Below are 21,343 nucleotides of genomic sequence, written 5' to 3' on the forward strand. Positions count from 1 at the left end.
TAAAAAAACACACACACACACACAAAATCCTTAATACACCCATCAACCATTTCCTGAAAAGCAGTAATATAGTTCACAGATGAAGTCATAAAAGCCATTATCAGGGTAGCAAGATGGCTCAGCAAAAAACAAAAAACAAAAAAAAAACAAAAACAAAAAAAAAAAAAGGGCACAAGCCAAGGAAGACAGATGACCAGAGTTCAATTCCTAGCCTGAGGTCAGTCCCAGAGTATACGGTAGAAGGAGAAAACCCACTCTTGAAAATTATCTGACCTCCACAAGTGAGCCATGACACACATGTACATACACATACACACACACACACACACACACACACACACACACACACACACACACACGTACAGACATAAAAAGTATTCAAAGGAAGTACAGCACTTGTCTTATTAGAAGTCATAGGAGCTGGCAGCCTGATGTACTGGCTCACTCCTGTACCTCCAGCACTCCAGAGGCTGAGGCAGGCAGACCGACATGAGCTCCAGGAAAGCCTGATTTACACAGCAAGTTCCAAGCCAGCCTGGACTACAAGAGTGAGACCTTATAGGGGGGAAAAAAGAAGAAGAGAGAACATATAAGCCAGGAGACAAATAACAGCAATAATTTTTAAGTATAGGAAAAGAATAGCAAACCTGTACTGCAAATGTTTAAAAAAAAAAGATCCTCAGGCAGGAAAGAAAAGAATGCTAGTACAAATCCCAAATTCTGGTGTTTAGAACACCAGAAACGGTAAAGATGAGAATAAATAGAAAAGACGTTTGAAACTGAATGTGTCGGCACATACCTTCAATTATAGCTTTGAGAAAGGTGAACGGTGAATAAGGGGGGTTAACAGTCGAAAGCAATACCAGGCATGGGAGCACATGCCTTTAATCCCAGCACTTTGAAAGTAGAGGAAGGCAGATCTCTGTGAGTTCAAGGCCAGCCTGGTCTACAAAGTAAAGTCCAAGCCAGCCAGGGCTACATGAAACCCTGACTCAAAACAAAATCAGAGTTGGAGACAAGCCTGAACTACAGTGCAACAGCCCTCCAAAAAAATCCTCCAAACTTTCAAGTGACTTAATATTTGAAACTAGGTGTGGCAGCACAAGCCTATAATCTCAAGATTTGAGAGGCAGAGGCAGGTAGGACTCTTGGGAGCTCAAAACCAGCCTGATCTAATACAGTGAGTCCCAACAGCCAAGGCTATCTAGTGAGACCCTGTCACAGACAAAATCAAACTGAATTTTAAAAATGTAATATATTTTAAAACTGAGTACTAGGGAGTTAGCTAGGTGCTTGCTTAGCAGGTGTGAGGTTCTAGTCCAATCCTGAGTATCCCTCGCACAAAGACTGAAAGGACACTCACTGTTTAAAGCAAATGTAAGGATGTACACATATAGCAGAAACGCGTAGAAGTATATAATGAAAATAAAACAAAGATGGGAGAAGAGAAGGACATATTGTTGTATGATCTCACATCATACATAAAGCATCTGATAAAAGTGGACAAATAAATTCAAAATGCAGCTTACCAAACAGAGTGACCACTGAACTCAAGTTCTGAAGCTGTATTATGAAAGAGGAACTATTAAAATGCAGGCCTGCTGTCATCCTTATTAGAACCTCAACCCTCGGGCCTCCAGGTTTTCATTAGTTCTAGCTTCTATTTCAGCTCCCTCACTGCTCAGGCTGGCACCTATAACCTCACCATTTTTAACCACTCTTGCCATGACCCTAGTCTAACTACCTTGCAGTCATCCTGTCCCACTTACCTGCCCAAGTATCAACCCTGGACAAATCCAGCTAGTAGGCTCTCAGAGCCTATAGCAGGCCTGAAGTGGGAAGAAAAGTAGTTTAAGAATCTGGTCACAGGATCCTATCAAACCAACACTACTGCACTAAGCAGTTCTCAGCAGTGCTGAGCAATTTTACCCTCCCTCTTTCCTAGTTTCTATACTTAGGAAATCCTCCTCAAAAATTACCTACTCACAGCCAGATGTGATGGTGCCATACCTGTAACCCCAAACTAAGGGAGATGAGACAGGGCAGGCTACATATAGTAGAGATTCTGTTTCCAAAACAAAACAAAACAAACAAAAATTACTGATGTGGTTTGATTCTGGAATGTCCCCCAGCAAAGGGCCATGTTTTGAAGAGCTGATCCAGTTTGTAGCACTATTGAAGGCTGTGGCTCCTTTAAGAAGGTCTGGCTAGATCACTGCAGGGGGTGGGGAGCTTTTGAAGGTTATACCAATCCTGGCTGCCATTCAACTTGACAGTCACTAGGACGTTAGGATGTAAGGAGTCAGAGTCAGTCTCTCTCTCTCTCTCTCTCTCTCTCTCTCTCTCTCTCTCTCACACACACACACACACACACACACACACACACACACACACACACACGCTCACCACCATAAATGCATGAACTGAGCTGCTCTGCCATGCCTTCCCCATCATGAAGTAAATCCCTCTGAAAACCTGAGACAAAAGAAACTTCCCCCTTCTGCTGTTTCTGCCAGTTATTTGATTAAAGCGACATCTCATGTGATACAGGCTGACCTTTAACTCCTCATCCTCCTGCTTCCAGCTCGTCTCTCTTAAACTGTTACAGAAATATTGGGGTACATACATAAAGAAAATGTGTGGTGACCCCTATGTACCCATCATTCAGCTTTAATAAGCACCAGTCACTCGACAATCTGGTTCTACCCCTCTCTCTGGTCCACAGTCATCTGAACCTTAGAGAACATCTCATCTGTAGATATTTCACTATCTCTAAGAATTAGTTTGATGTTTCTGTCTGTTGTTGTTCTGGGTTTTCAGACAGGGTCTCACTGTGTATACCTGGCCAGCTTGGAACTCATTATGTAGACTATGCTGGCCTTGAACTCAGAGATTCACCTGCCTCTGCCTCCAAAGTGCTGGGATCAAAGGTGTGACACCATACCCAGGAAGAAATTAGTTTTAAATTTTCTTTAAATTTCTGTAAATTAAATCCTACACAAATGACCTTTTTTAAAAAAGTAACAACCTTTTCTTCAAGTCTTAACACATTTTCACCGTCTAGCTAATAACACTCCAACAGCAGCTTTGACAGAGCCTCACTACACAGTGCTAACCGGCCTGGAACGCACTCTCTAGACCATGCTGGTCTCAAACTCACAGATATGCCTGCCTTGGCCTTTCAGGTGCCAGGGTTAGTGTGTGCCACCACACTTGACAGCATTAGACACCACGCACAAAAGCATTACATTTTTCATTTAATTTTTACATTACTTATTTTGTGTGTGCATGCTCCTGCACCACAACACAATGCCTGGAAGTCACCAGACAACTTGCCGAAGTTGGTTCTCTCCTCCCAAGATGTGAGTTCCAGGCGTGGATTCAGGCCATCCGGCTTGGCGGCAAACACTTTCACCTGCCACCAAGCCATCTTACGGGCAATCGTGATTCTGCAATTTTTTATGTTTTATTTTACGTATCTAGGTATTTTGCTTATACGCATGCCTACGTACCACACACTACAGTACTGTGCAGGAGCAGCCTGAGCTCCTAAGTGCCAAGTCATCCGACCAGCCTTCATAATGACTGTTTAGTGTCATCACTGTATACTGTACACTCACTTCCAGCCACTTCAAAATTGCTTATGATCAATTTGTTAAATCAGGATATAAGTCAGGTCTACAAATAACACCCAACTGACACATCCCTTAAAATGTGTAATGGTTACTTCCATCACACCTCTCTCCTCCACGCCAGCTGCCTTTCTTTTCTGTATTAAGGACTACTGAAGGGATCAGATTCTACCTGTCACTCAATTCCTCTATTCTGGATCTGTCTGATGGTCTTGCTTCCCATGTCTCTAGGCTCCACATTTCTCATAATTCCTTTTGAATTATTAGCTTTGAGCCTGTATATTTTCTCTGTCCTTATCTGTCCTCCTTACCGTAGATTAAAATGAGTGGCATGTCCGTCAACTAGTGAATGAATAAACAAAATGGTGTATGTCCATACAATAGAATGTTATCCAGACATAGAAAGAAATGAAGCACTGAAACTTGTTGAGGTATATCTGTCCCAACATAACACAAATGAAAGAAAAGTCACATAGCATATCATTGTATCTACATGAAAACTCTATAGGCATTTTTGCAGAGTAGCAAATATGTAGTCCAGTGCTGCTTAAGCAATGGGGATGGTACTAGAGAGTAGGAGGTGATCAGAACAGTACTCTCTCTGGGGTGATAGAAAGGTTCTAAAGAAAGATGTGGTAACGCTCTTCTAAATCCCAACACTTGAGAGGCTGAATCAACAGAACCTCAAGTTCCAGGTAGTCCTGAATACATAATAAGACTATGCCTCAAAACAATATAACAAAATTAAAATGTTCTAAAATTGACTACAAGGATGGCTATACCATTCTGTAAATAAAAGCCACTCAAGTGTACACTTTGAACACATGAACTTTATGATGGCACATGAGTTACATCTTTAAAGTCTATTATGAACCAGATGGGGTTGTAAACAACTGTAATCCCAGTACTTGGAAGGCTGGGCCAGGATAAATGAGTTCTAGGTTAGCCTGCGATACAAAGTAAGATCCTATCTCCATCTACTTCCCCAACAACAGAAAAAAATCTGTTATGTAATTTTAAAAAAAGTATCTTTTGAGTGATGGCTGTAGTTCTGTACAGGATGTACTTAATGCCAATTTCAATCCCCTGTACTAAAAAGTACCTTTCTGAACTCACGAGTTCTCTTAACTGCTGGGCTAAGGAACACAGATCAGTAATAGAAGCTTGCCTAATATGCATAACGCCCCGGGTTTAGCCCCAGCTATACATACAATGGGGGGGGGGGGGAGGAGAGAGGGCAAAGACAGTAATGATCTGGGTGTGGTGGTATATGTCTGCACTCAACGGATGACCTGAGCCCAAGAACTGGAAGAACAGCCTGGTCAACACAGCAATATCCCATGTCAAAAAGAAAACAAAAATAATAGATCAACATGTTAACTGAAAATACCAAGTACCAGGGCATTTTATTATAGGTGTTACATAGTTACCATTTACATTAAAGAACCAAACCAACATGTGGCCATTTGTGTTAAAGAACTACACATGTCATCGTTTCCATATTTTTATATGCCAAAATACAGACTGCATGATCTAACAATGTCCTTTAGTCTTTTACCATGTTATCAAAGGACTTTGAAAATTCTTACTTGCAAAATTAAAACATCAAGACTGAAAATATTAAAAGCAACTCACAAGCAAAGCTGAGTGAACAACAGGGGGGTTGGGATGGTCCATAAATAAAATAAGGCCAGGCAGACATCCCTGATCCTGGACGATGGCTCTTCTATTTAATGGATCTGCTGCTAAATCCCGTAGCTGGTTAACTACAGACAGAGCATCAGGCTCTTCATTCACAGTAGAAGAGGATGAATTCATCTTCTATGACATGCACATGAATACAATCTTCTTAAATTCTGTAAAAAGAAAAGTAAGGTTGACAAAATTAGTTATAGTCTGCCAAGGTAGACTAGGATCCCATCTGTTTATTTATTTACTTACTGAGACAGGGTCTCACATAGTCCAGACTGGCCTCAGACAACCTACGTTGCTGAGACTGTCCTTCAACTCCTGATCCTCCTGCCTCTACTTCTCAAAAGCCAGGGTTATAAAGCATGCGCCAACTATGCCCAGCTATGGTGCTTTTAAAGTAACTGCATTATAGTATCTTTAGAAGGAAGCAGATGAATCTAAATCACACACACAAAAATAAGAACTGGCAATTCCAGAGCTTGTGAGAAATAAAATGAACATAAGCTGAAGGAAGAAATCAGGTTATTTATATATGCAAAAGAGCATATGTCATCTTCAATATTCCAATAAATCCCATTTTAGCAACACATATTTTAGCACTATGGTTCCAATAAACAAGGTCTTTATGTACAAGCTCGTAACCTTTGCTCTCCTTTCAGACTGTACCACTGCCAGGACTGTTCCTCTCCTAAAACATTTCTAGGCCTACAGCAAGTGCCTCAAGGAAAAGTAGGGAGCTGACAGCTTGGGTTTTCATTGCTCATCTGTGGGGAGGGACTGGGGAGACACATGGAACTATCTACAAAAGACACAGTCTCCTCGGGAAAAGGAGAGCACCAAAGGAGGCCTTTCCAGAGACTGTGGCACACCTGTGATCCACACTACTGAGACTGAGGCAGAAAGAACTCGAGCTCAGGACCACCTGGGCGACTAAGACCCTGTGTCAAAACAAAAATTTTCTTCAAGGAACTAGGGGTATAGCTAAATGGCAGAACACTGCCTAGTATACCTTACTTAGTTCCCGAGTTCAATCCCAAGGGCAGGGAAGAAAAAGAAAAAAGAAAAAGGACTTCTCTGGAAGAAGTCAAGAGCCCATTTTGTACGTCTCATCTATGCCTCGACGGAGCAGCCTGGATGCTGGCAATGAAACTGGACTCATCTCTGTCATCTCCTAATGCCTAACAGAAAAGCAATGAGAAGAGGGGACAGGAGATGAGGCAATTCATTTCACAGTGAAACGTCCCAGGCAAGTTGAATATTTGTCCCAGGTTGTCAGGTCACTAAGTATGGAGCTGGGGAGCTCTTGTTTCCTAGTGTGTTCTGTTCCTCAGCAGTCTTTCTACTTTCTAACCCCTCCTTGTAAATCTAGTATATCTTCCCTCCATGTAAGCAACCGGCGTATCTGGGTTCGGTAGGTCACATCTATAATCTCAACACACAGGCTTCAGTAAGACAAGAGGATCACGGGTTCCTGAGTTCAAGGCATAGGTTACAAGTAAGTCTCTGCCTTAAAAAACAGAGCATTATAGGACATGTAAAAACCAAAGAAACAAACATGAAGAAATAATTTTTGTAAATGCAGAAATTTAAAAACCAGTAACTTCAACTAATCAGACTTTGTATTAAATTCCTTATTCTGAAGAACATACAGATGTTAATAGGCATAAACGGATAAAGTCTTAAAACTCCAGCAAAGACTATTCAAGTATTTGGTGGGAAAAGGTAACAAAGTAGAACAGGACTCAGCACACACAGAGGTGTAAAAGATAAAGAGTAAAGCAGAGGTAGTAGTGGAGGAAGGGACAGAATGAGTATTTCCTAGCCAGGAGCACACACATGCCTGGGAGCCCAGGCCTCTAGGGGCTGAAGCAAGAGCTCAGTCAGCCTGACTACAGCATGACCCTGACTCACAAAAAGTACGTCCTAACACCAGCACTAGGTGTGTGGGCCAGCATTAGAACCCTGACCTGGGTTCTATCCTCCGCACTGCAAAAGATACACCCCCGCCCCCAGGTTCTTTATGCATTCAAGAAGTCTTCCAGTCACACCAGACTGAGGTTTGGTCACTTAGAAACTGTGCTTTAAGAGACTGGAGAGATGGCCCAGCAGCTAGGAGTGCTTCCTGCTCTTCAAGAAGACCTGAGTTCCCAGCACCCACACCAGGAGGTTCACAACAGCAAGGGACCTCAGCTCCAGGGCAGCCAACTCCTCCTCTGGCCTCTGAAGGCACCCACACGTGGCTGCATACACGTACACACACACACTCTCACACACGCACGCACGCACGCACGCACGCACGCACATCAATAAAATCTTTTCTGAAAAGCTATAATTTCTGGGAAACCTCTTACACTCTGTATCAATGTCCACATCTGTAAAATGAGGTTGACAACACAAGCTACAAAAACATCACACCTTATCAATGAAATGATAATACATACAAAGAGCTTTGTCTATGCCTTCCACATAGTAAATGTTCAATAAAAGGTAGTTTTCAGTTACATGACAAAAAAAGAAATTCAAAATAGTGTTAGAGTAACTTACTTAGCAATGTTAAAACCAGTATTGGTCTTTAACTCATACCATACCAAGAAAAAATACATTAATAATTTTAATCTCCAAGCAAATACAAAGAACTCAAGGAAAAGAAGGTAACAACATAATCTTTATCAGGTAATTATCTTAGAATCAAAATATTAGTTATTTTTGCCATTCTAAAGTCAGGATAGAAGACACTGCACTGAACACATGGATGAGACTACCAGGTTTAGGATTTGTGGTTCCTTAGGTTCTCCCATGAGCATCTGAATACCCCTGCTTAGAAATTAAGCTTACCCACAGGTTTTGTACTGTCCATGGCACACATCTCAACCAACCTGTAAGAAGACCTAATACTCAGCCATGCATGGTGGTGCATGCCTGCAACCCCTGTACTTGAGAGAGTTGAGAGGCAGGAGGGAGCAGTTCACATCATCCTCAGATAACACAAGTTTGAGGTCAGCCTTTGCTACAAGAGATACTGTGTCAAAAGACAGAAACAAGACCACACATCAGTGAGATGGCTCAGCAGGCAAAGGCACTTGCTGCCAAACCTGCTAACTATGTTCCATCTCTGGAACCCAAACAGTGGAACAAAAGAACCCACTCCCACATCTTGTCCACCCTTGGCACACTGTGACATGTGTGCCAATACACACACACACCAACACCAACACAACCAAACCCTACAAACAGTGGCTTTTTCACAGAACCCAGGCCTTCCTTGAGACTATACAGTTCTGTTTTTAATTTGCCATCCTTGGATAACTACCCAATGGAGATTATCCCTTAAATGTTATACATAATCTTCCTGATCCGTTGGAATGGCCTGAAAATATCTTCAAACTTCCAATCTTCAAACCCTACTGAGAAGGGCTCAAGCTAGGGTCTATCTAGGACAAGTCAGGACTGGCAGGCAGCGACAGAAACCAACTGCAACAAGCAGAGCTGTGGTCAAGGGCATGGACCACAGCTTTCAAATGAGACAAGCCAAGCAGGCTGAGCTCCGGTCTGCCCTTCAAATTACAGGCTTGATGTAAAACTCCAGGGCAGAGCTACTCAATGTCAAAAGTTCATTTTATTTTAATATCTGATGGCATCAGGTTACACACACCCCTTTCTAACTATGTGGCCTGAATCTTTTTAAATAATCAATGTTTCTGTAGACTGCTGAGTTCACATAAGCAATTTTTATTTTATCTTAATTTTATTTCTAAGAGAAGGTCTCATTGAACAGCCCCAGCTAGGCTCTAACTTGTAGGAACCCTCTTCGAAAGCCCTGAGTGCTGACATGACCTGAGTGCACAACTGTGCCTGTCAAATTCGATGATTTGTAAGAGTTATGCTGGGGTTAGGAAGACGGAAACAAGCCTGGGGTAAAAGAGCACTTTCCTAGTAGTGCCACATACACATACAAAGAAAGGAAGCAGGAAGAGGAGGGGAGGAGGAGGAGGGAGAGAAGGAGGAGGAGGAAAAAGACAGTCTCCCCTCTCTGATTCTGGAGTAATAGGATTACACTTGTCTGCCATGGCCTGGCTTCAAAGTTAGAACTTGTGGGGAAGAGATGGCTGAGAGGTTAAGAGTGCATACTGCCCTTGCAGAGGACCCATGTTCAGCTCCAAATATACATGCTTGGTAGCTCACAACCACCTGTAACTCCAGGTTCAGGGCATCTAATACCCTCTTCTGTCCTCCATGGGCATTTGCACTCATGTGCACTTACCCACACATATAATCAAAAAATAAATCTTTTTTGTTAAATTAGAAATTTACGCCTGACTTATTTACTAAATATACTTTGTAGGTTTTTTGGTAACTATCAAGTTAAATTGTTTGATGGAGATATTTGCCTTCATAAACTGGAAGAATGGTTATACGTGATTAGTGCATAATTCACTCCAAACTTCTATTCCAAATTTAACAGACCTCAAAATAAACAAGGGAAGGGAATGAATAAGAGCAACATATAATGACATATGAAGATGCCATCATGAAATTCATTACTTTATATGCTAACGTAAAAAAATTCAATTCATTGTGGCACACTAAAAATAACTTTAGGGCTAGAGAGATGGTTCAGTTGATAAAGTGCAAGCATGAAAACTGAGCTTGCATTTCCAACCCCAATGTAGAAGCAGGGTGAAGTGGTGCATGTATGTAATCCTAGCTGTAGAGGTGGAGACAGGTGGATCCCTGGAGGGTCAGTGACAGACCCTGTCACAAAGAGTAAAGTGGAGGGAGACTGACAAAGACACCGATACCAATCTCTGGCATCCACATATGCGCACAGACACGCACATGCACCCTATGCACACACCCACTTGAGAACACACACACACATTGTTGGGGAGATGGCTCAGTGGGTAAAGGATGAGCTGAATGAGCAAGCACAAGGACCTGCACTTGGACCCCGAGAACCCGTGTAAAACAAAACAAACAAAAAACAAAACAAACAAAAAAACCAAGCACAGTGGCATACATCTAGTAATTCCAGTGCTGGGGCTGCAGAGAGCCCTGGAACTCACGGGTCAGCCAATTAGCCAAATCAGTGAGCCTCCAGGTTCAGCAAAAGACCCTGCTTCAAAACTAAGGTGTTAAGAGATGAAGGAAGATGCTCAAGGTTAACCTCCAACCTCCACAGGCATATATATATATACATACATACATACATACACACACACACACACAAGTACACAGCACCAACAAAGAGGGATACTAATTTAAAATAACCTGAAATGCTGATCTGAGCCAATGTATACGAGATAATGAACTACAATGAAGATTAAAACAAACAAAATCCTTCCCTTACTTTCTATAATGAACACCACATTAGGCTCAAACATAAATACATTTGTTCATTTGTTTGCTAGATGTGTTTCACCCAAAGTACTAAGGTCAAGAAGCATGAACCTGGGCAGCCTCAATCAATACAACTTCCTCGGGCCTATCAAAAACACCAGTAGGTATTTTTGAAGGCAAGACCCAAGATCAAGCACATCAAATGATTTCTGATGCAAACAGGAGCCTAAAACTTTTTTCGGGTACATAAATGAACACCTCTGAACAAAGCACTGAAGTGGGGCTTAAGAGATGGCTCAGCAGTTAGAAACACTGGCTGGTCTTCCAGAAGTCCCGGTTCAATTCCCAGCACCCAGATAGCAGCTTACTATCCAGAACTAGAGAATCCAGTTCTGGAGTATCCAATGCCCTCTTCTGGCACCAGGCATGCACATGGTGCACAGACATATATGCAGGCAAAACACTCAATCACAGGAAAAAAAAAAAAATATATATATATATATATATATATATATTTAAAAAAAACACTGAGAACTAAAACTCTCCGAGACACTATCTTTAATTATTGAGCAATGGGATATTGTGAATCTGGCAGCTTGTTTCAGTTTAATTATCAAATTACCAAATGAATAAACTGGAAAAACCCCTTCCTTCCAAAGAAACTAATTGGAAGATCTTCATGGCAAATGAAGAAAACTGGGGTGTGGGCCTTACACAGGACAACCAGACTGCAACGAACCGTGTGTGAATAAACGAAAGGTTCTTTTAACCGTCAGCAGTAAATTAACATTCTTTTGTCTTAGTTTGCTCTTTCACCTTTAAAACCAGCACCTGCTGTCTTACAAGACGATTTGAAACACCTTACACACTGAGGTCTATTTTAAGATTTGAAGCTGCTAAGTTAAAACTGTCAAGAGGCACATTTCATTTTTTAAAAATGAAAAATCAAGTCTTACAAATGACAAAACTGAAAAACTCTGTCCTTGCCTTTCTGTATCTCAGTCTTAGAAGGCGTATAATGTATGCCTTTAGCTTTTCTTCTCCTTACTTAGCTTTGGCTGACCTATGTAGATGAAACTGGACTGGAACTAACAAGGATCTGCTTGCCACTACCTCCTCAATGCTGGGATTAAAGGCATACACCACCACGACCCAGCCTTATTTTCTCCTCCTTGGTTCTATGTGAACAAACACAATCCTCCTCAAACGTTAATATGCACTGCGATCACCTCAGGAATCTTGTTAGAAAAGCAAGTTCAAGCTCAGTGGGTGCAGTGGGGTCTGGGAATCTGAGATGTCCGACCAGCTTCCAGATGAGGACTACGCCGCTCTCAGGCAAGCAGTCTTAGGAGCACGCAGCACGTGAGACATCTGTATTTGGGCAGATGTCGGAAAGGTTCTCTTCTTTCAGCCAAGGATCACCACTTAATTCATAGAAGTACTTAGCTCTCACGTGCTAACAGCTGCAGCCTAAGTCCTTATGAGTTAAGTGGGGGTGAGGAGCAACCACCACCATCAAACACTGAGACTAACTGTAACTCTGGGAACTGAGTTACCTCCTCCAAGCCTCAGTTTCTTCACATAACAGTCTTGAGAGGGCTTCAGGGTGAAAGAAAATAAGAACGCAAGACAGAAAATTTTCAGGCAATCAAGCAAGCACAGAACTGGCCCAAGTGGGGCCTTCTACTGCAAGCGCCGGGCAGATAGTATCACGAAAAGAGCCGCTAACTGCGCAAATGCCCACCACCTGTGGCCACGGGTTTCTCTTGAATGAAGGCCTGCGCGCTGAGACTCGCAAGTGTGCGGGATTTACAGAAAGAGCGCCGAGAGCTGAAGCAAAAGCAAAAGAGGCAGACGACACCCACTACCCGTCAGGCAGGCAGGCTGGCTGGTCAAAGTCGGAGGCGGGGAGAAGAGCAAGCGTCTGGAGGCTGCAGAAACGTCCCGCGGGATGCTGGCAGGGGGCGAGCGCAGCGGCGGGCCCGCGGTGCGGCGGCCGCCTCCCGGCCCCAGCTTGCCCCCGGCTCACGTACCCTCCAGAGCTCCGGGCGTCCGGGGCCAGCCGCAGCATCAGAGCCGCACCCACGACGGCACACGACCGGCGGCGCGGTGAGCCCGAGCCGCGGCCTGACTCAAAGCACCACAGGGTTGAGTCGCTGGCGGAGGAGGTTCTGCAGGATCCGCGGTGACCCTGTCACCTCTGCTGCTTTCATCGTCCCATTGGCTGAGAATGAGTCCAACGTGAGGAAGGCCACCCAATCAGCGAAGGGATATTTTCAAACTAACGCTCTCATTGGTGAACTAGCCGCGACCAATGAGAACTCAGAACACTGAATTGGCCCCAAGGTCTCGCCGTCCAGCGAGTCCTACATAAATTTGAGTCCATCGCTGTTTCGCGACTACAACTCCCAGAGTTCCCCTGGCCTGCCTTCTGCTTCTGTGTTCAGAAATTCAAACCGAATATTCCGTCTACTGCAAGTCTTCCAGGTCTAATAAAACAACCTCGTAATCCTTCATCCGCGTCTGTGAGTCTTTACTCAGAATCTTCAGACGTTTCCTTGTAGTTTTTAACTATGAACGTCGGCTCTCTGGCGTCCTTGGATTTCGTTCATTTCTTGTTAGTGCCGCTTTCTAGCAAAGCAAAGGACGCCAAGAGCAAGGGTTGGCTGAGGTGACTTGACGTCGGAACGAGTTTGTCTTCTTTCTTGTGACTTCTGTCACTTTTTCAAGTTCGTCGTGAAGTTTTGAATACTGCTTTCTATGTATCAAAGTAAAGACATACTTGTTTTATCGATAGTAGTCATTGAGAGGTTGGTTTAGATTTGTGTTTCAGGCTCCAAAGTATTTCCCGAATTGTAATCCAAATCCCGCAGGCCAATCTGAAAATAATGCACCCATCACACTCATTGTGATTTTCTTTTTTACTGTCTGATTCTGACATGTAGTTCATATATTAAAGTTACAGGGATTGGTTGTTGTTACAAGGAATTTGAAGGGGCTTTAATTTGGAAAGTGTGTGGAAGAGTACCAGACTGTACTCTAAGTTCTTATCTCCAATAGTTTGTTAGTGAATTTATAAACCAGACGGCCAAGATGGCGCAGGCCTGTGATCTGAGCACTAAGTAGCCTAAGGCTGAAGGGGAATCATTCCAAAAGTTCAAGGCCAGTTTAGACTAACTAGACCTTCACAGAGACCTTGACTTAATAAACAGAACAACAAAAGAACCCATCTAGTTGAGTTTTTTTATGTTCCCTTGTTCCTGGTTATCGTATTATAATAAACCTAAAATGAAAACAGGAGCAAAGTAATGCTCAGTAGAAAACAATGACAGGTCTCTAATACTATCTGGCCTAGGGCAAAAACAAGTCTGCCTTGCCTTGAGGCGGAATGGTAGTAAGAGAACATTGAGCCTGAATTAAAACTGTGGGTGTAGAAAACGGAAAAGAAGGAAAGGGAAAAAAGTAAATATACTAAGTCCAAAGGGCATAGCCAGTTAAACATAACCTATCTAGTTGAGTAAATAAAAAAATGTCTAATATTCTAATAAAAGATTCAGTTATCCAGAAATATAAATTTACTACTTTTACTAAGGTTAATTTGCATATTAGGAAAAGATATCTTATTCTCTGACTAGTAATTAATGGCAGGGTTTTGACTCTGTTGGGAAAATATGTTTCACAAAGTCTTTATCTATTGGAAGTTCACCATCTGAAATTGAATGTATTCATATTTCTGCCATTAAAGCTCTGGGGAGGCTAGACTTTCTGCAAACTGCCATTACTAAGGAAAGATGGCTGGAACTAAAAAGCAAAGGATGCCTTAAAAAATAATTGGTGCTTCCTAAACTCCAGTGGATTGATTACAAGCCTCAGGGAAGTCTTTAAGTTTTTATGAATTCTCATTCCTGATTTAAAAGTGTCTGAACTTGACACCTATGAAGTTGTGCTACCTACCATTATGAGTCATTGCTTGAGTCTTAGATATCTTGCCACGGGACAGACTGGAATGTAGAGTTTCTCAATCACTGTGTTGCTTAAGAGACTATTCAGACCCTGTCAGTTTTATTTAACAATCGTCTTTTGAATACACACATTGTGCCAGATACAGCCTTAGCTATGGGTCAAAGAGAAGGAAAATCAGCCCTTCAAAGAGCTAAGAGTTTGGGAGCTCAAACAGCCGTGGCTTCTAGTGTTTTCTGATCAGACGATGCTTTTTCATTTTTGAAATTTCTCATCTTGTTTTTCATTTTCTTACAGGTATATATTATATGTTGGGAATAGCACCCTCCCACCCATTTCTACCTTCATTTTAATTACCCTTCCCATTGTCCCCCTTTGTCCCCAAGACAGCTGCACCTCTACTTTCATGACATGTATCATTCATGATTTTATGAGATTATGTAATACCTAGGAACCACAAACAAGAGAAAATATATTCATCTTTCTGAGACTGGCTTATTTCATTTAATATGATTGTTTCCAGTTATGTGTATTTTCCTACAAAAAGAATATATAACTTCATTCTTTGTGGCTGAAAAGACTCCTTTGTTTTTACATGCCACACTTTCTTTATCCAGCTGGCTTGGTTCCATCATTTGGCAATTATGGATAGTGCTGTAGTAAACATGAATGTGCAAATGTCTCATATGTTGTCTTGGTGTCCTTCAGATAAATACACAGGAGTGGTGTAAATTGATTTATAGTTTATTGGGAAACTTCCATACAGAGTTCCACAGATGCCAGATTAGTTTATATTGCCAACGGCAGCAGAGAAGGTTCACTTTCATCCAGATGCTTACCAAGGTTAGTTTCCTAACATCCTGACTGGAGTACAATGGAATCTCAAATGTGTTTTAATTTGCATTTCTCACATGTTGTTGCTCAGGTTACCTGTATTTCATTTTGTAGACTGTTCACTTCCATTAGCCCATTTGCTAATTGTGGGTTATTCTTTTTCAGTTTTGGTTCTTTTTATAGTCTTGATATTATTCCTCTGTCAGATGTATAGCTGGCAAAGATGTTCTCCCATTCCGTAGGCTGTCTTTTTACTCTAGTAAGCATTTCCTTTTCATTATAGGAACCTTTCAGTTTCATGAGGTCGCATTTGTCTGCAATTGAACTTATTTCCTGAGCAACTGTAATCCTATTCAGAAAGTTCTTGCCTGTGCTTATGTCTTGAAGTCTTTTCCTTTTCTTCTAACAGTCTCAAAGTCACAGATCTTACATTAGAGTCTTTGATCTGTTTGGAGTTGATTTCTTAGCAGTGTGAAAGACAAGTATCTAGCTTCATGCTTCTGTATGTGGATATTCAATTTTCCTAGCGCTACTGGTTAAGCAGGCTGAGTTTCCTCCAATGTATATTTTTGGTATCAAAATCAGGTGGCTATAACTGTGTGTGTTTATATCTGGATCAGCTATTCTCAATTAATCTGGATGGCTGTTTTGTTTTTGTTTTTGCCAATTCTAAGCTGTTTCTGTTATGTGGTTCTGTACTATAACACAGAATCAGGTCTGATGTTACTTCTGACATTGGTTTTGCTCAGGATTGCTTTGGTTCTATGGAGTCTTTTATGCTTCCAAATAAATTATAAATTATTTTTCTATTTCTGTGACAAATGGCTTTGTGTGTGTGTGTGTGTGTGTGTGTGTGTGTGTGTGTGTGTGTGTGGTATGTGGCATGGGCATGCCATGGTCTACAAGTGGAGGTAAGAGGACAATTTTGTAGAGTCAGTTCCAGCCTTCCACCTTGATATAAGTTGCAGGTATCAAGTCAAGTGTATAGTCTTCACAGCAAGCACGTTTTCCCCATGGAGCCTTCTCTGCTGGCCTGCTTTGTAATTTTGATGGGGGTTATTACATTGAATTTGTAGGTTGCTTTTTGTAAAATAGCCATTTCACAGTGTTAATTTTTCCAATCCATAAGCATGGTGATGGATGGGTCTTTCTGTCTTCTAGTGTCTTCTTCAATTTCTTTTTTGAGTATTTTAAAGTTTAATTTTTTTTCAATCTATAGGTTTGGTTTTTTGCTTCCGTAGATTTATTTCAAAGTGACTTTTTGTTTATTTGCTTGCCTTTTGAAGCAGTTATGCCTTGGGTTGCTTCCCTGATTTATTTCTCAGCATGTCAAACAACTTTTGAGTTTCCTAGCACTTGATAAGTTGAGTCAAGAGGATCAGAAGTTCAAGGCCATCCTTGGCTATGTGGTAGGCTAGAGGTCAACATGGGGTACAGTAGACCCTGTCTCCAAAAAAGGAAAAAAATGAGCACATAGTTCTGAAATATATATTTATTCATAAGTTCTAATCATACATTCTATATATTATCAAATACATATATTTTAAAGCATATGAATTATGGAAAAAAAAGGCTAAATAGAAGCTCCAAACTGGCCATCTAGATGAAAATAAATTTGAATATATACATCCTTTTCCAAAAAAAATTCCAGGTGAATTAAAACTCAGATCATAAAGATGAATATCTTTATTTTCATCAAATAACATTGAGGTGGCTCAGGCTGGCTTCAAACTTGTGATCCTCATGCCACAGCCTCCCAAGTGCTGAGAATATAGGCATGTTTCACCACACCTGTCCCTTAAGGACTACAACATACATCCTAGGTATGCAGTGCAAGGATAGGGTAACAAAATGGGAAGCAAAACAGAACAAAATAACCTTTTGCATTTGGGAGGGAGAGGCAAGTGGATTTCTAAGATCGTGGCCAGCCTGGTCTACAGAGCAACTTTCAGGACAGCCGGGGCTACACAGAGAAACCTTGTCCCAAAAAAATAACTACAAAGACAAATATTTTTGCTGGTCCAGAGACAAAAATATTGGGAGACATCCTTGACTATTAGTGAGTTTTAGGCCAGCCTGGGCTAAATAAGACTATGTCTCAAAGAACCAACAACTAGACCAGCAAGATGGCTCAGCAGATAAAGGCACTTGCCCACTGATGATGCAAGCCTGTGCTGAATTTGATCCCTGGAATGTGTATTAGTTACTTTTCTGTTGCTGTGATAAAATTCCATGACAAGAAGAAACTTAGAGGAGAATAGGGTTTATTTTAGTTCAAGTCACAGAGGAGTACAGTCAATCAAGTTAGGTTAGACATGGCAGCAAGAGCCTTCAACCCACCTGGCAGTCAGGAAGCAGAGAGATCAGATTCTGTCTACTTTGTGTATAATTAGGATTTCTATTGCTGCGATAAAACACCAGGACAAAAAGTGATTTGGAGAGGAAAATGTTCATTTCAGCTTACAATTCTTCACCACAGTTCACCACCAAAGGAACTAAAGGCAAGAACCTCAAGACAGGAACTGAATCAGAGGCCATGGAGGAACACTGCTTACTGGCTTGCTCATCATGGCTTGCTTAACCTACTTTCTTACACGCCCCAGGACCACCTCCCCCAAGGAAGCACCACCCATGGTGGGGTAGACCCTCCTACATCAATCATCAATCAAGAAATTGCCTAACAGACTTGCTACTGGTCAATTTTATGGAGGCATTTTTCTCAATTGAGAGCCCTTCTTCCCAAGTAACATTAGCTTATGTCAAGTTGACAAAAAAAAAATTTAAAAACCACCCAACCAGGACAATAAACCCCTTTTTAAAAGTTGTAATGTTTTATATTGTGATATTGATACATATTAGTCTTTAAATTTTCACTTTAAAAATAACAGACTCTCTTTGAAATGTTCAAAATCTCTCTAAAAATCCAAAGTCTCTAAAACTCCAAATGGTTTCTCTGAAAAATCCAAGCTTCATAACTATGGGTTCCTGTAAAATCAAAATAAGTTAAATACTTCCATATTCCAAGAGAGAGAACAGACCCAAATATTCTGCCCAAGGCCGACCCAGGGCCCAACTGCCGATCCTGTGAATCCCAACAACTTGGAGGCGTTGGTGAGATTGCCCTACCTGTTAGCTGAGATCCATTCGGGAGAGGATTCAGAAGCCCACAGTCTGCAGTCTGAGGAAACAAGATCAGCTGAGGAGTTCGCGAGTGAGCAAAACACAACCCAAGAATGCAAGAGAAGAAGCCATCCAGCCACTGAACCAGATCACCAGTATTATAAGCCTACACCGACTGGGAACAAGTGAGGCCCCATCTCCGGACCAGCAGACCAGGTCTCTACCCCCTAGGCCCCAGCCATCGGAGCCCCAGGGACCAGACAGCTACCTTTCCCTGCTCCCTCACCATATTCCAAGAGAGAATGACAAGGGGACAGTCAGAATCAAATCTAAGCAGAACCAAAGTTCAACAATGTAAACTCACTTCTGGAACCCGCTGAGAATCCCTCTGGGCTCCATAGGGCTGAGGCAGTTCCACTTCTCCAGATCTGCTACACACAGTCCACACAGATTATCTCATAGGTCCAGGCCAGCTCGACTCTACAGCTGCTGCTCTCCTAGGTGGTCATCTCATTAAGCTGACTTCTGGATCTCTACTGCAACTGGGATGCACATTTTCCAGTAGCTTCTCCTGGGCTCTCTTCAGGGACTCTGACCCTGCCTCATAGTGCCACAGTTCAACTCCTCTCCATTACCCCTTCAACACAGAGGCTTTTACTGCAACTGAGGCTGCACCTTCACTAATGGCCTCTCCTAAACTCTCTCTAGGGATGCCAGGCCTGTTACACAGTGACAAGCCTCATCCTCTCTCCAAGACTCCTTCAAGTGTTGTGAAATATAATTTTAAGGTATGTTACTTTTGTTTATGTTGCATTTGTTTAATTCTGTGAAGCTGTGTTACTTTGCCTGTCTAAAACACCTGATGGTCTAATAAAAAGATGACCAGCCAATAGCAAGGCAGGAGAAAGGTTAGGCAGGGATGGCAGGAGAGAGAATATATAGGACAAACCTGGGAGGAAGAAAGAATAAAGAGCAAGAGAACAAGGAGAGGAGGACTTCAGGGGCCAGCCACACAGCCAGACACGGAGTAAGAAGGAAAGAAAAGGTATACAGAAATAGAGAAATGTAAAAGCCCAGAGGCAAAATGTAGATGGGATAATAAGCGTTAAGAAAAGCTGGACAGCAACAAGCCAAGCTAAAGCCGAGTATTTATAATTAAGAATAAGCCACCATGTGTGATTTATTTGGGAGCTGGGTGGTGGACCCCCAAAGAGTCAAAAAAGTAAAAAAGCTAAGAGCAAAAACACACAACATACAAGAGTCACTTGGGTGACTCTTACACATTACCAAGTTTCCTGCCAGCATGAGATTCAACTTTGATCCCCTGTGTACCACAACTTCTGTGTGCTTGCCCTCAGGAAGTTTTCGCCACAATGATGCTGTCTATCTCCCTGTCTCTGTGCTCGCTCTTGCTCTCTCTCTCTCACCATTTGTTTTTTACTTTTTAAAATAAATGTTAAATAAATACACTGTATACTGTGGAGCCAGAATGACCATCAGAGTGTGGATGATGGTCTGGCTGAGAGCTGCTGAATATACTCCTTGGTGTGGTCAACTGCTGTCTTGGGTATTTCTGGTGGGGGTCTTTCTACCAGCTTCACAAAATAGTGATAATAGATTTTCTCTATGATGCTAAGGCAACCTCAACCATGGTAACAGAGGTGCTTCAGGCCCTGGCTGAGGGAGACTCAGCTACATGTAAATTGAATCTGAATTCCACGTTATTATATCTCACTGTCATGTCTTGTGCTTCTAAGAGAACCTCTTTAATTATTTGATCCTCCTTCTTATCATTGAGCTCCAATTGAGCCAAAGCCTGATAGATGGACATGAGCTCTGAGCACTCAATGGCTTTTCTAGTCCAAAGTTCCAAAGTCCTTCCACATTCCTCCCAAAATCACATGCTCAGGTTTGTCTCAGTAATACTTCATGCCCAGTACCAAATTCTGTCTTAGATATTCTTTTGCTGTGCTTAAAAAAAAAAAAATGACGCTGGGCAGTATGGTAGCACACAACTTAATCCAAGCCCTCAGGAAGCAGAAGCAGGAGGATCTCTGTGAGTTCAAAGCCAGCCTGGTCTACAGAGCTAGTTTCAAAATAGCAAGAGCTACACAGAGAAACTCTGTCTTGAAAAACCAAAACCAAACAAACAAAATGAGCAAAAGCAGCTTGAGGAGGAAAAGGTTTATTTCAGCTTACAGTTCCATACCACAGTCCAACATCACAGGAAACAGGAACTGAAGCAGAGGCCATGGTGGACTGCTTTACTTATACAACCTGCTTTCTTATACAACCCAGGATCAACTGCACAGAGAAGGCACTGCCCATACTGGGCTGGGCCCTCCCACATCAATCATTAATCAAGAAAATGCCCAAGAGACTTGCCTATAGGCCAATCTGATGGAAGCATTTTCTTCATTGAGAATCCTCCTTCCCAAATGACTCTAGCTTGTGTCAAGCTGACAAAAAACACCAAACAAACCAGGACACACAGAAGATGGGTGGGGAGTGGGGGTGGGGAGGTGGAAGGGTAGCTCTAGAATATCAAAAGCCTTTCTCCAGTAATATATTTCCTCCAATACATCTCTGTCCCCTAAAAGTTCCACAACATTCCACTGCCCCATTTGGTGTCACCAACCCAGGACCAAATGTTCAAATCTACGAAGCTATGGTGGAGATTTCTCATTCAAAACCATTGGAATTCCTGGCACTCCCCCAGCTACAAGACTGCATAAGTGCTGTCCAGTAGCCAAGCAAGAGGCTTAGTC

General features: G+C 42.1%; 1 protein-coding gene and 1 pseudogene across 2 annotated transcripts in view; both read right to left on the reverse strand.

Moving 5' to 3' along the window:
• Positions 1-12,887, reverse strand: part of Armc1 (armadillo repeat containing 1) — a 32,998-nt gene extending 20,111 nt beyond the window's left edge. Inside the window, exons 1-2 of one of the 2 annotated variants that reach the window (XM_006974669.4) lie at positions 12,695-12,887; positions 5,268-5,488 (exon numbers count right to left, since the gene is read on the reverse strand). In XM_006974669.4, the coding sequence (XP_006974731.1) occupies positions 5,268-5,450 (183 nt within the window). In that variant the 5' untranslated portion in view covers positions 5,451-5,488; positions 12,695-12,887. Of the gene's footprint in view, positions 1-5,267; positions 5,489-11,890 lie in introns of both variants that reach the window. The other variant, XM_042270667.2, reaches the window with a different exon arrangement.
• A 6,005-nt stretch (positions 12,888-18,892) lies between these two features.
• On the reverse strand, positions 18,893-20,832 carry LOC143271783 (large ribosomal subunit protein uL22m pseudogene; annotated as a pseudogene).
• Between the last annotated feature and the right edge of the window lie 511 nt (positions 20,833-21,343).

This window comes from Peromyscus maniculatus, chromosome 2, assembly GCF_049852395.1.
Source record: "Peromyscus maniculatus bairdii isolate BWxNUB_F1_BW_parent chromosome 2, HU_Pman_BW_mat_3.1, whole genome shotgun sequence".
NCBI classification, from domain to species: Eukaryota; Metazoa; Chordata; class Mammalia; order Rodentia; family Cricetidae; genus Peromyscus; species Peromyscus maniculatus.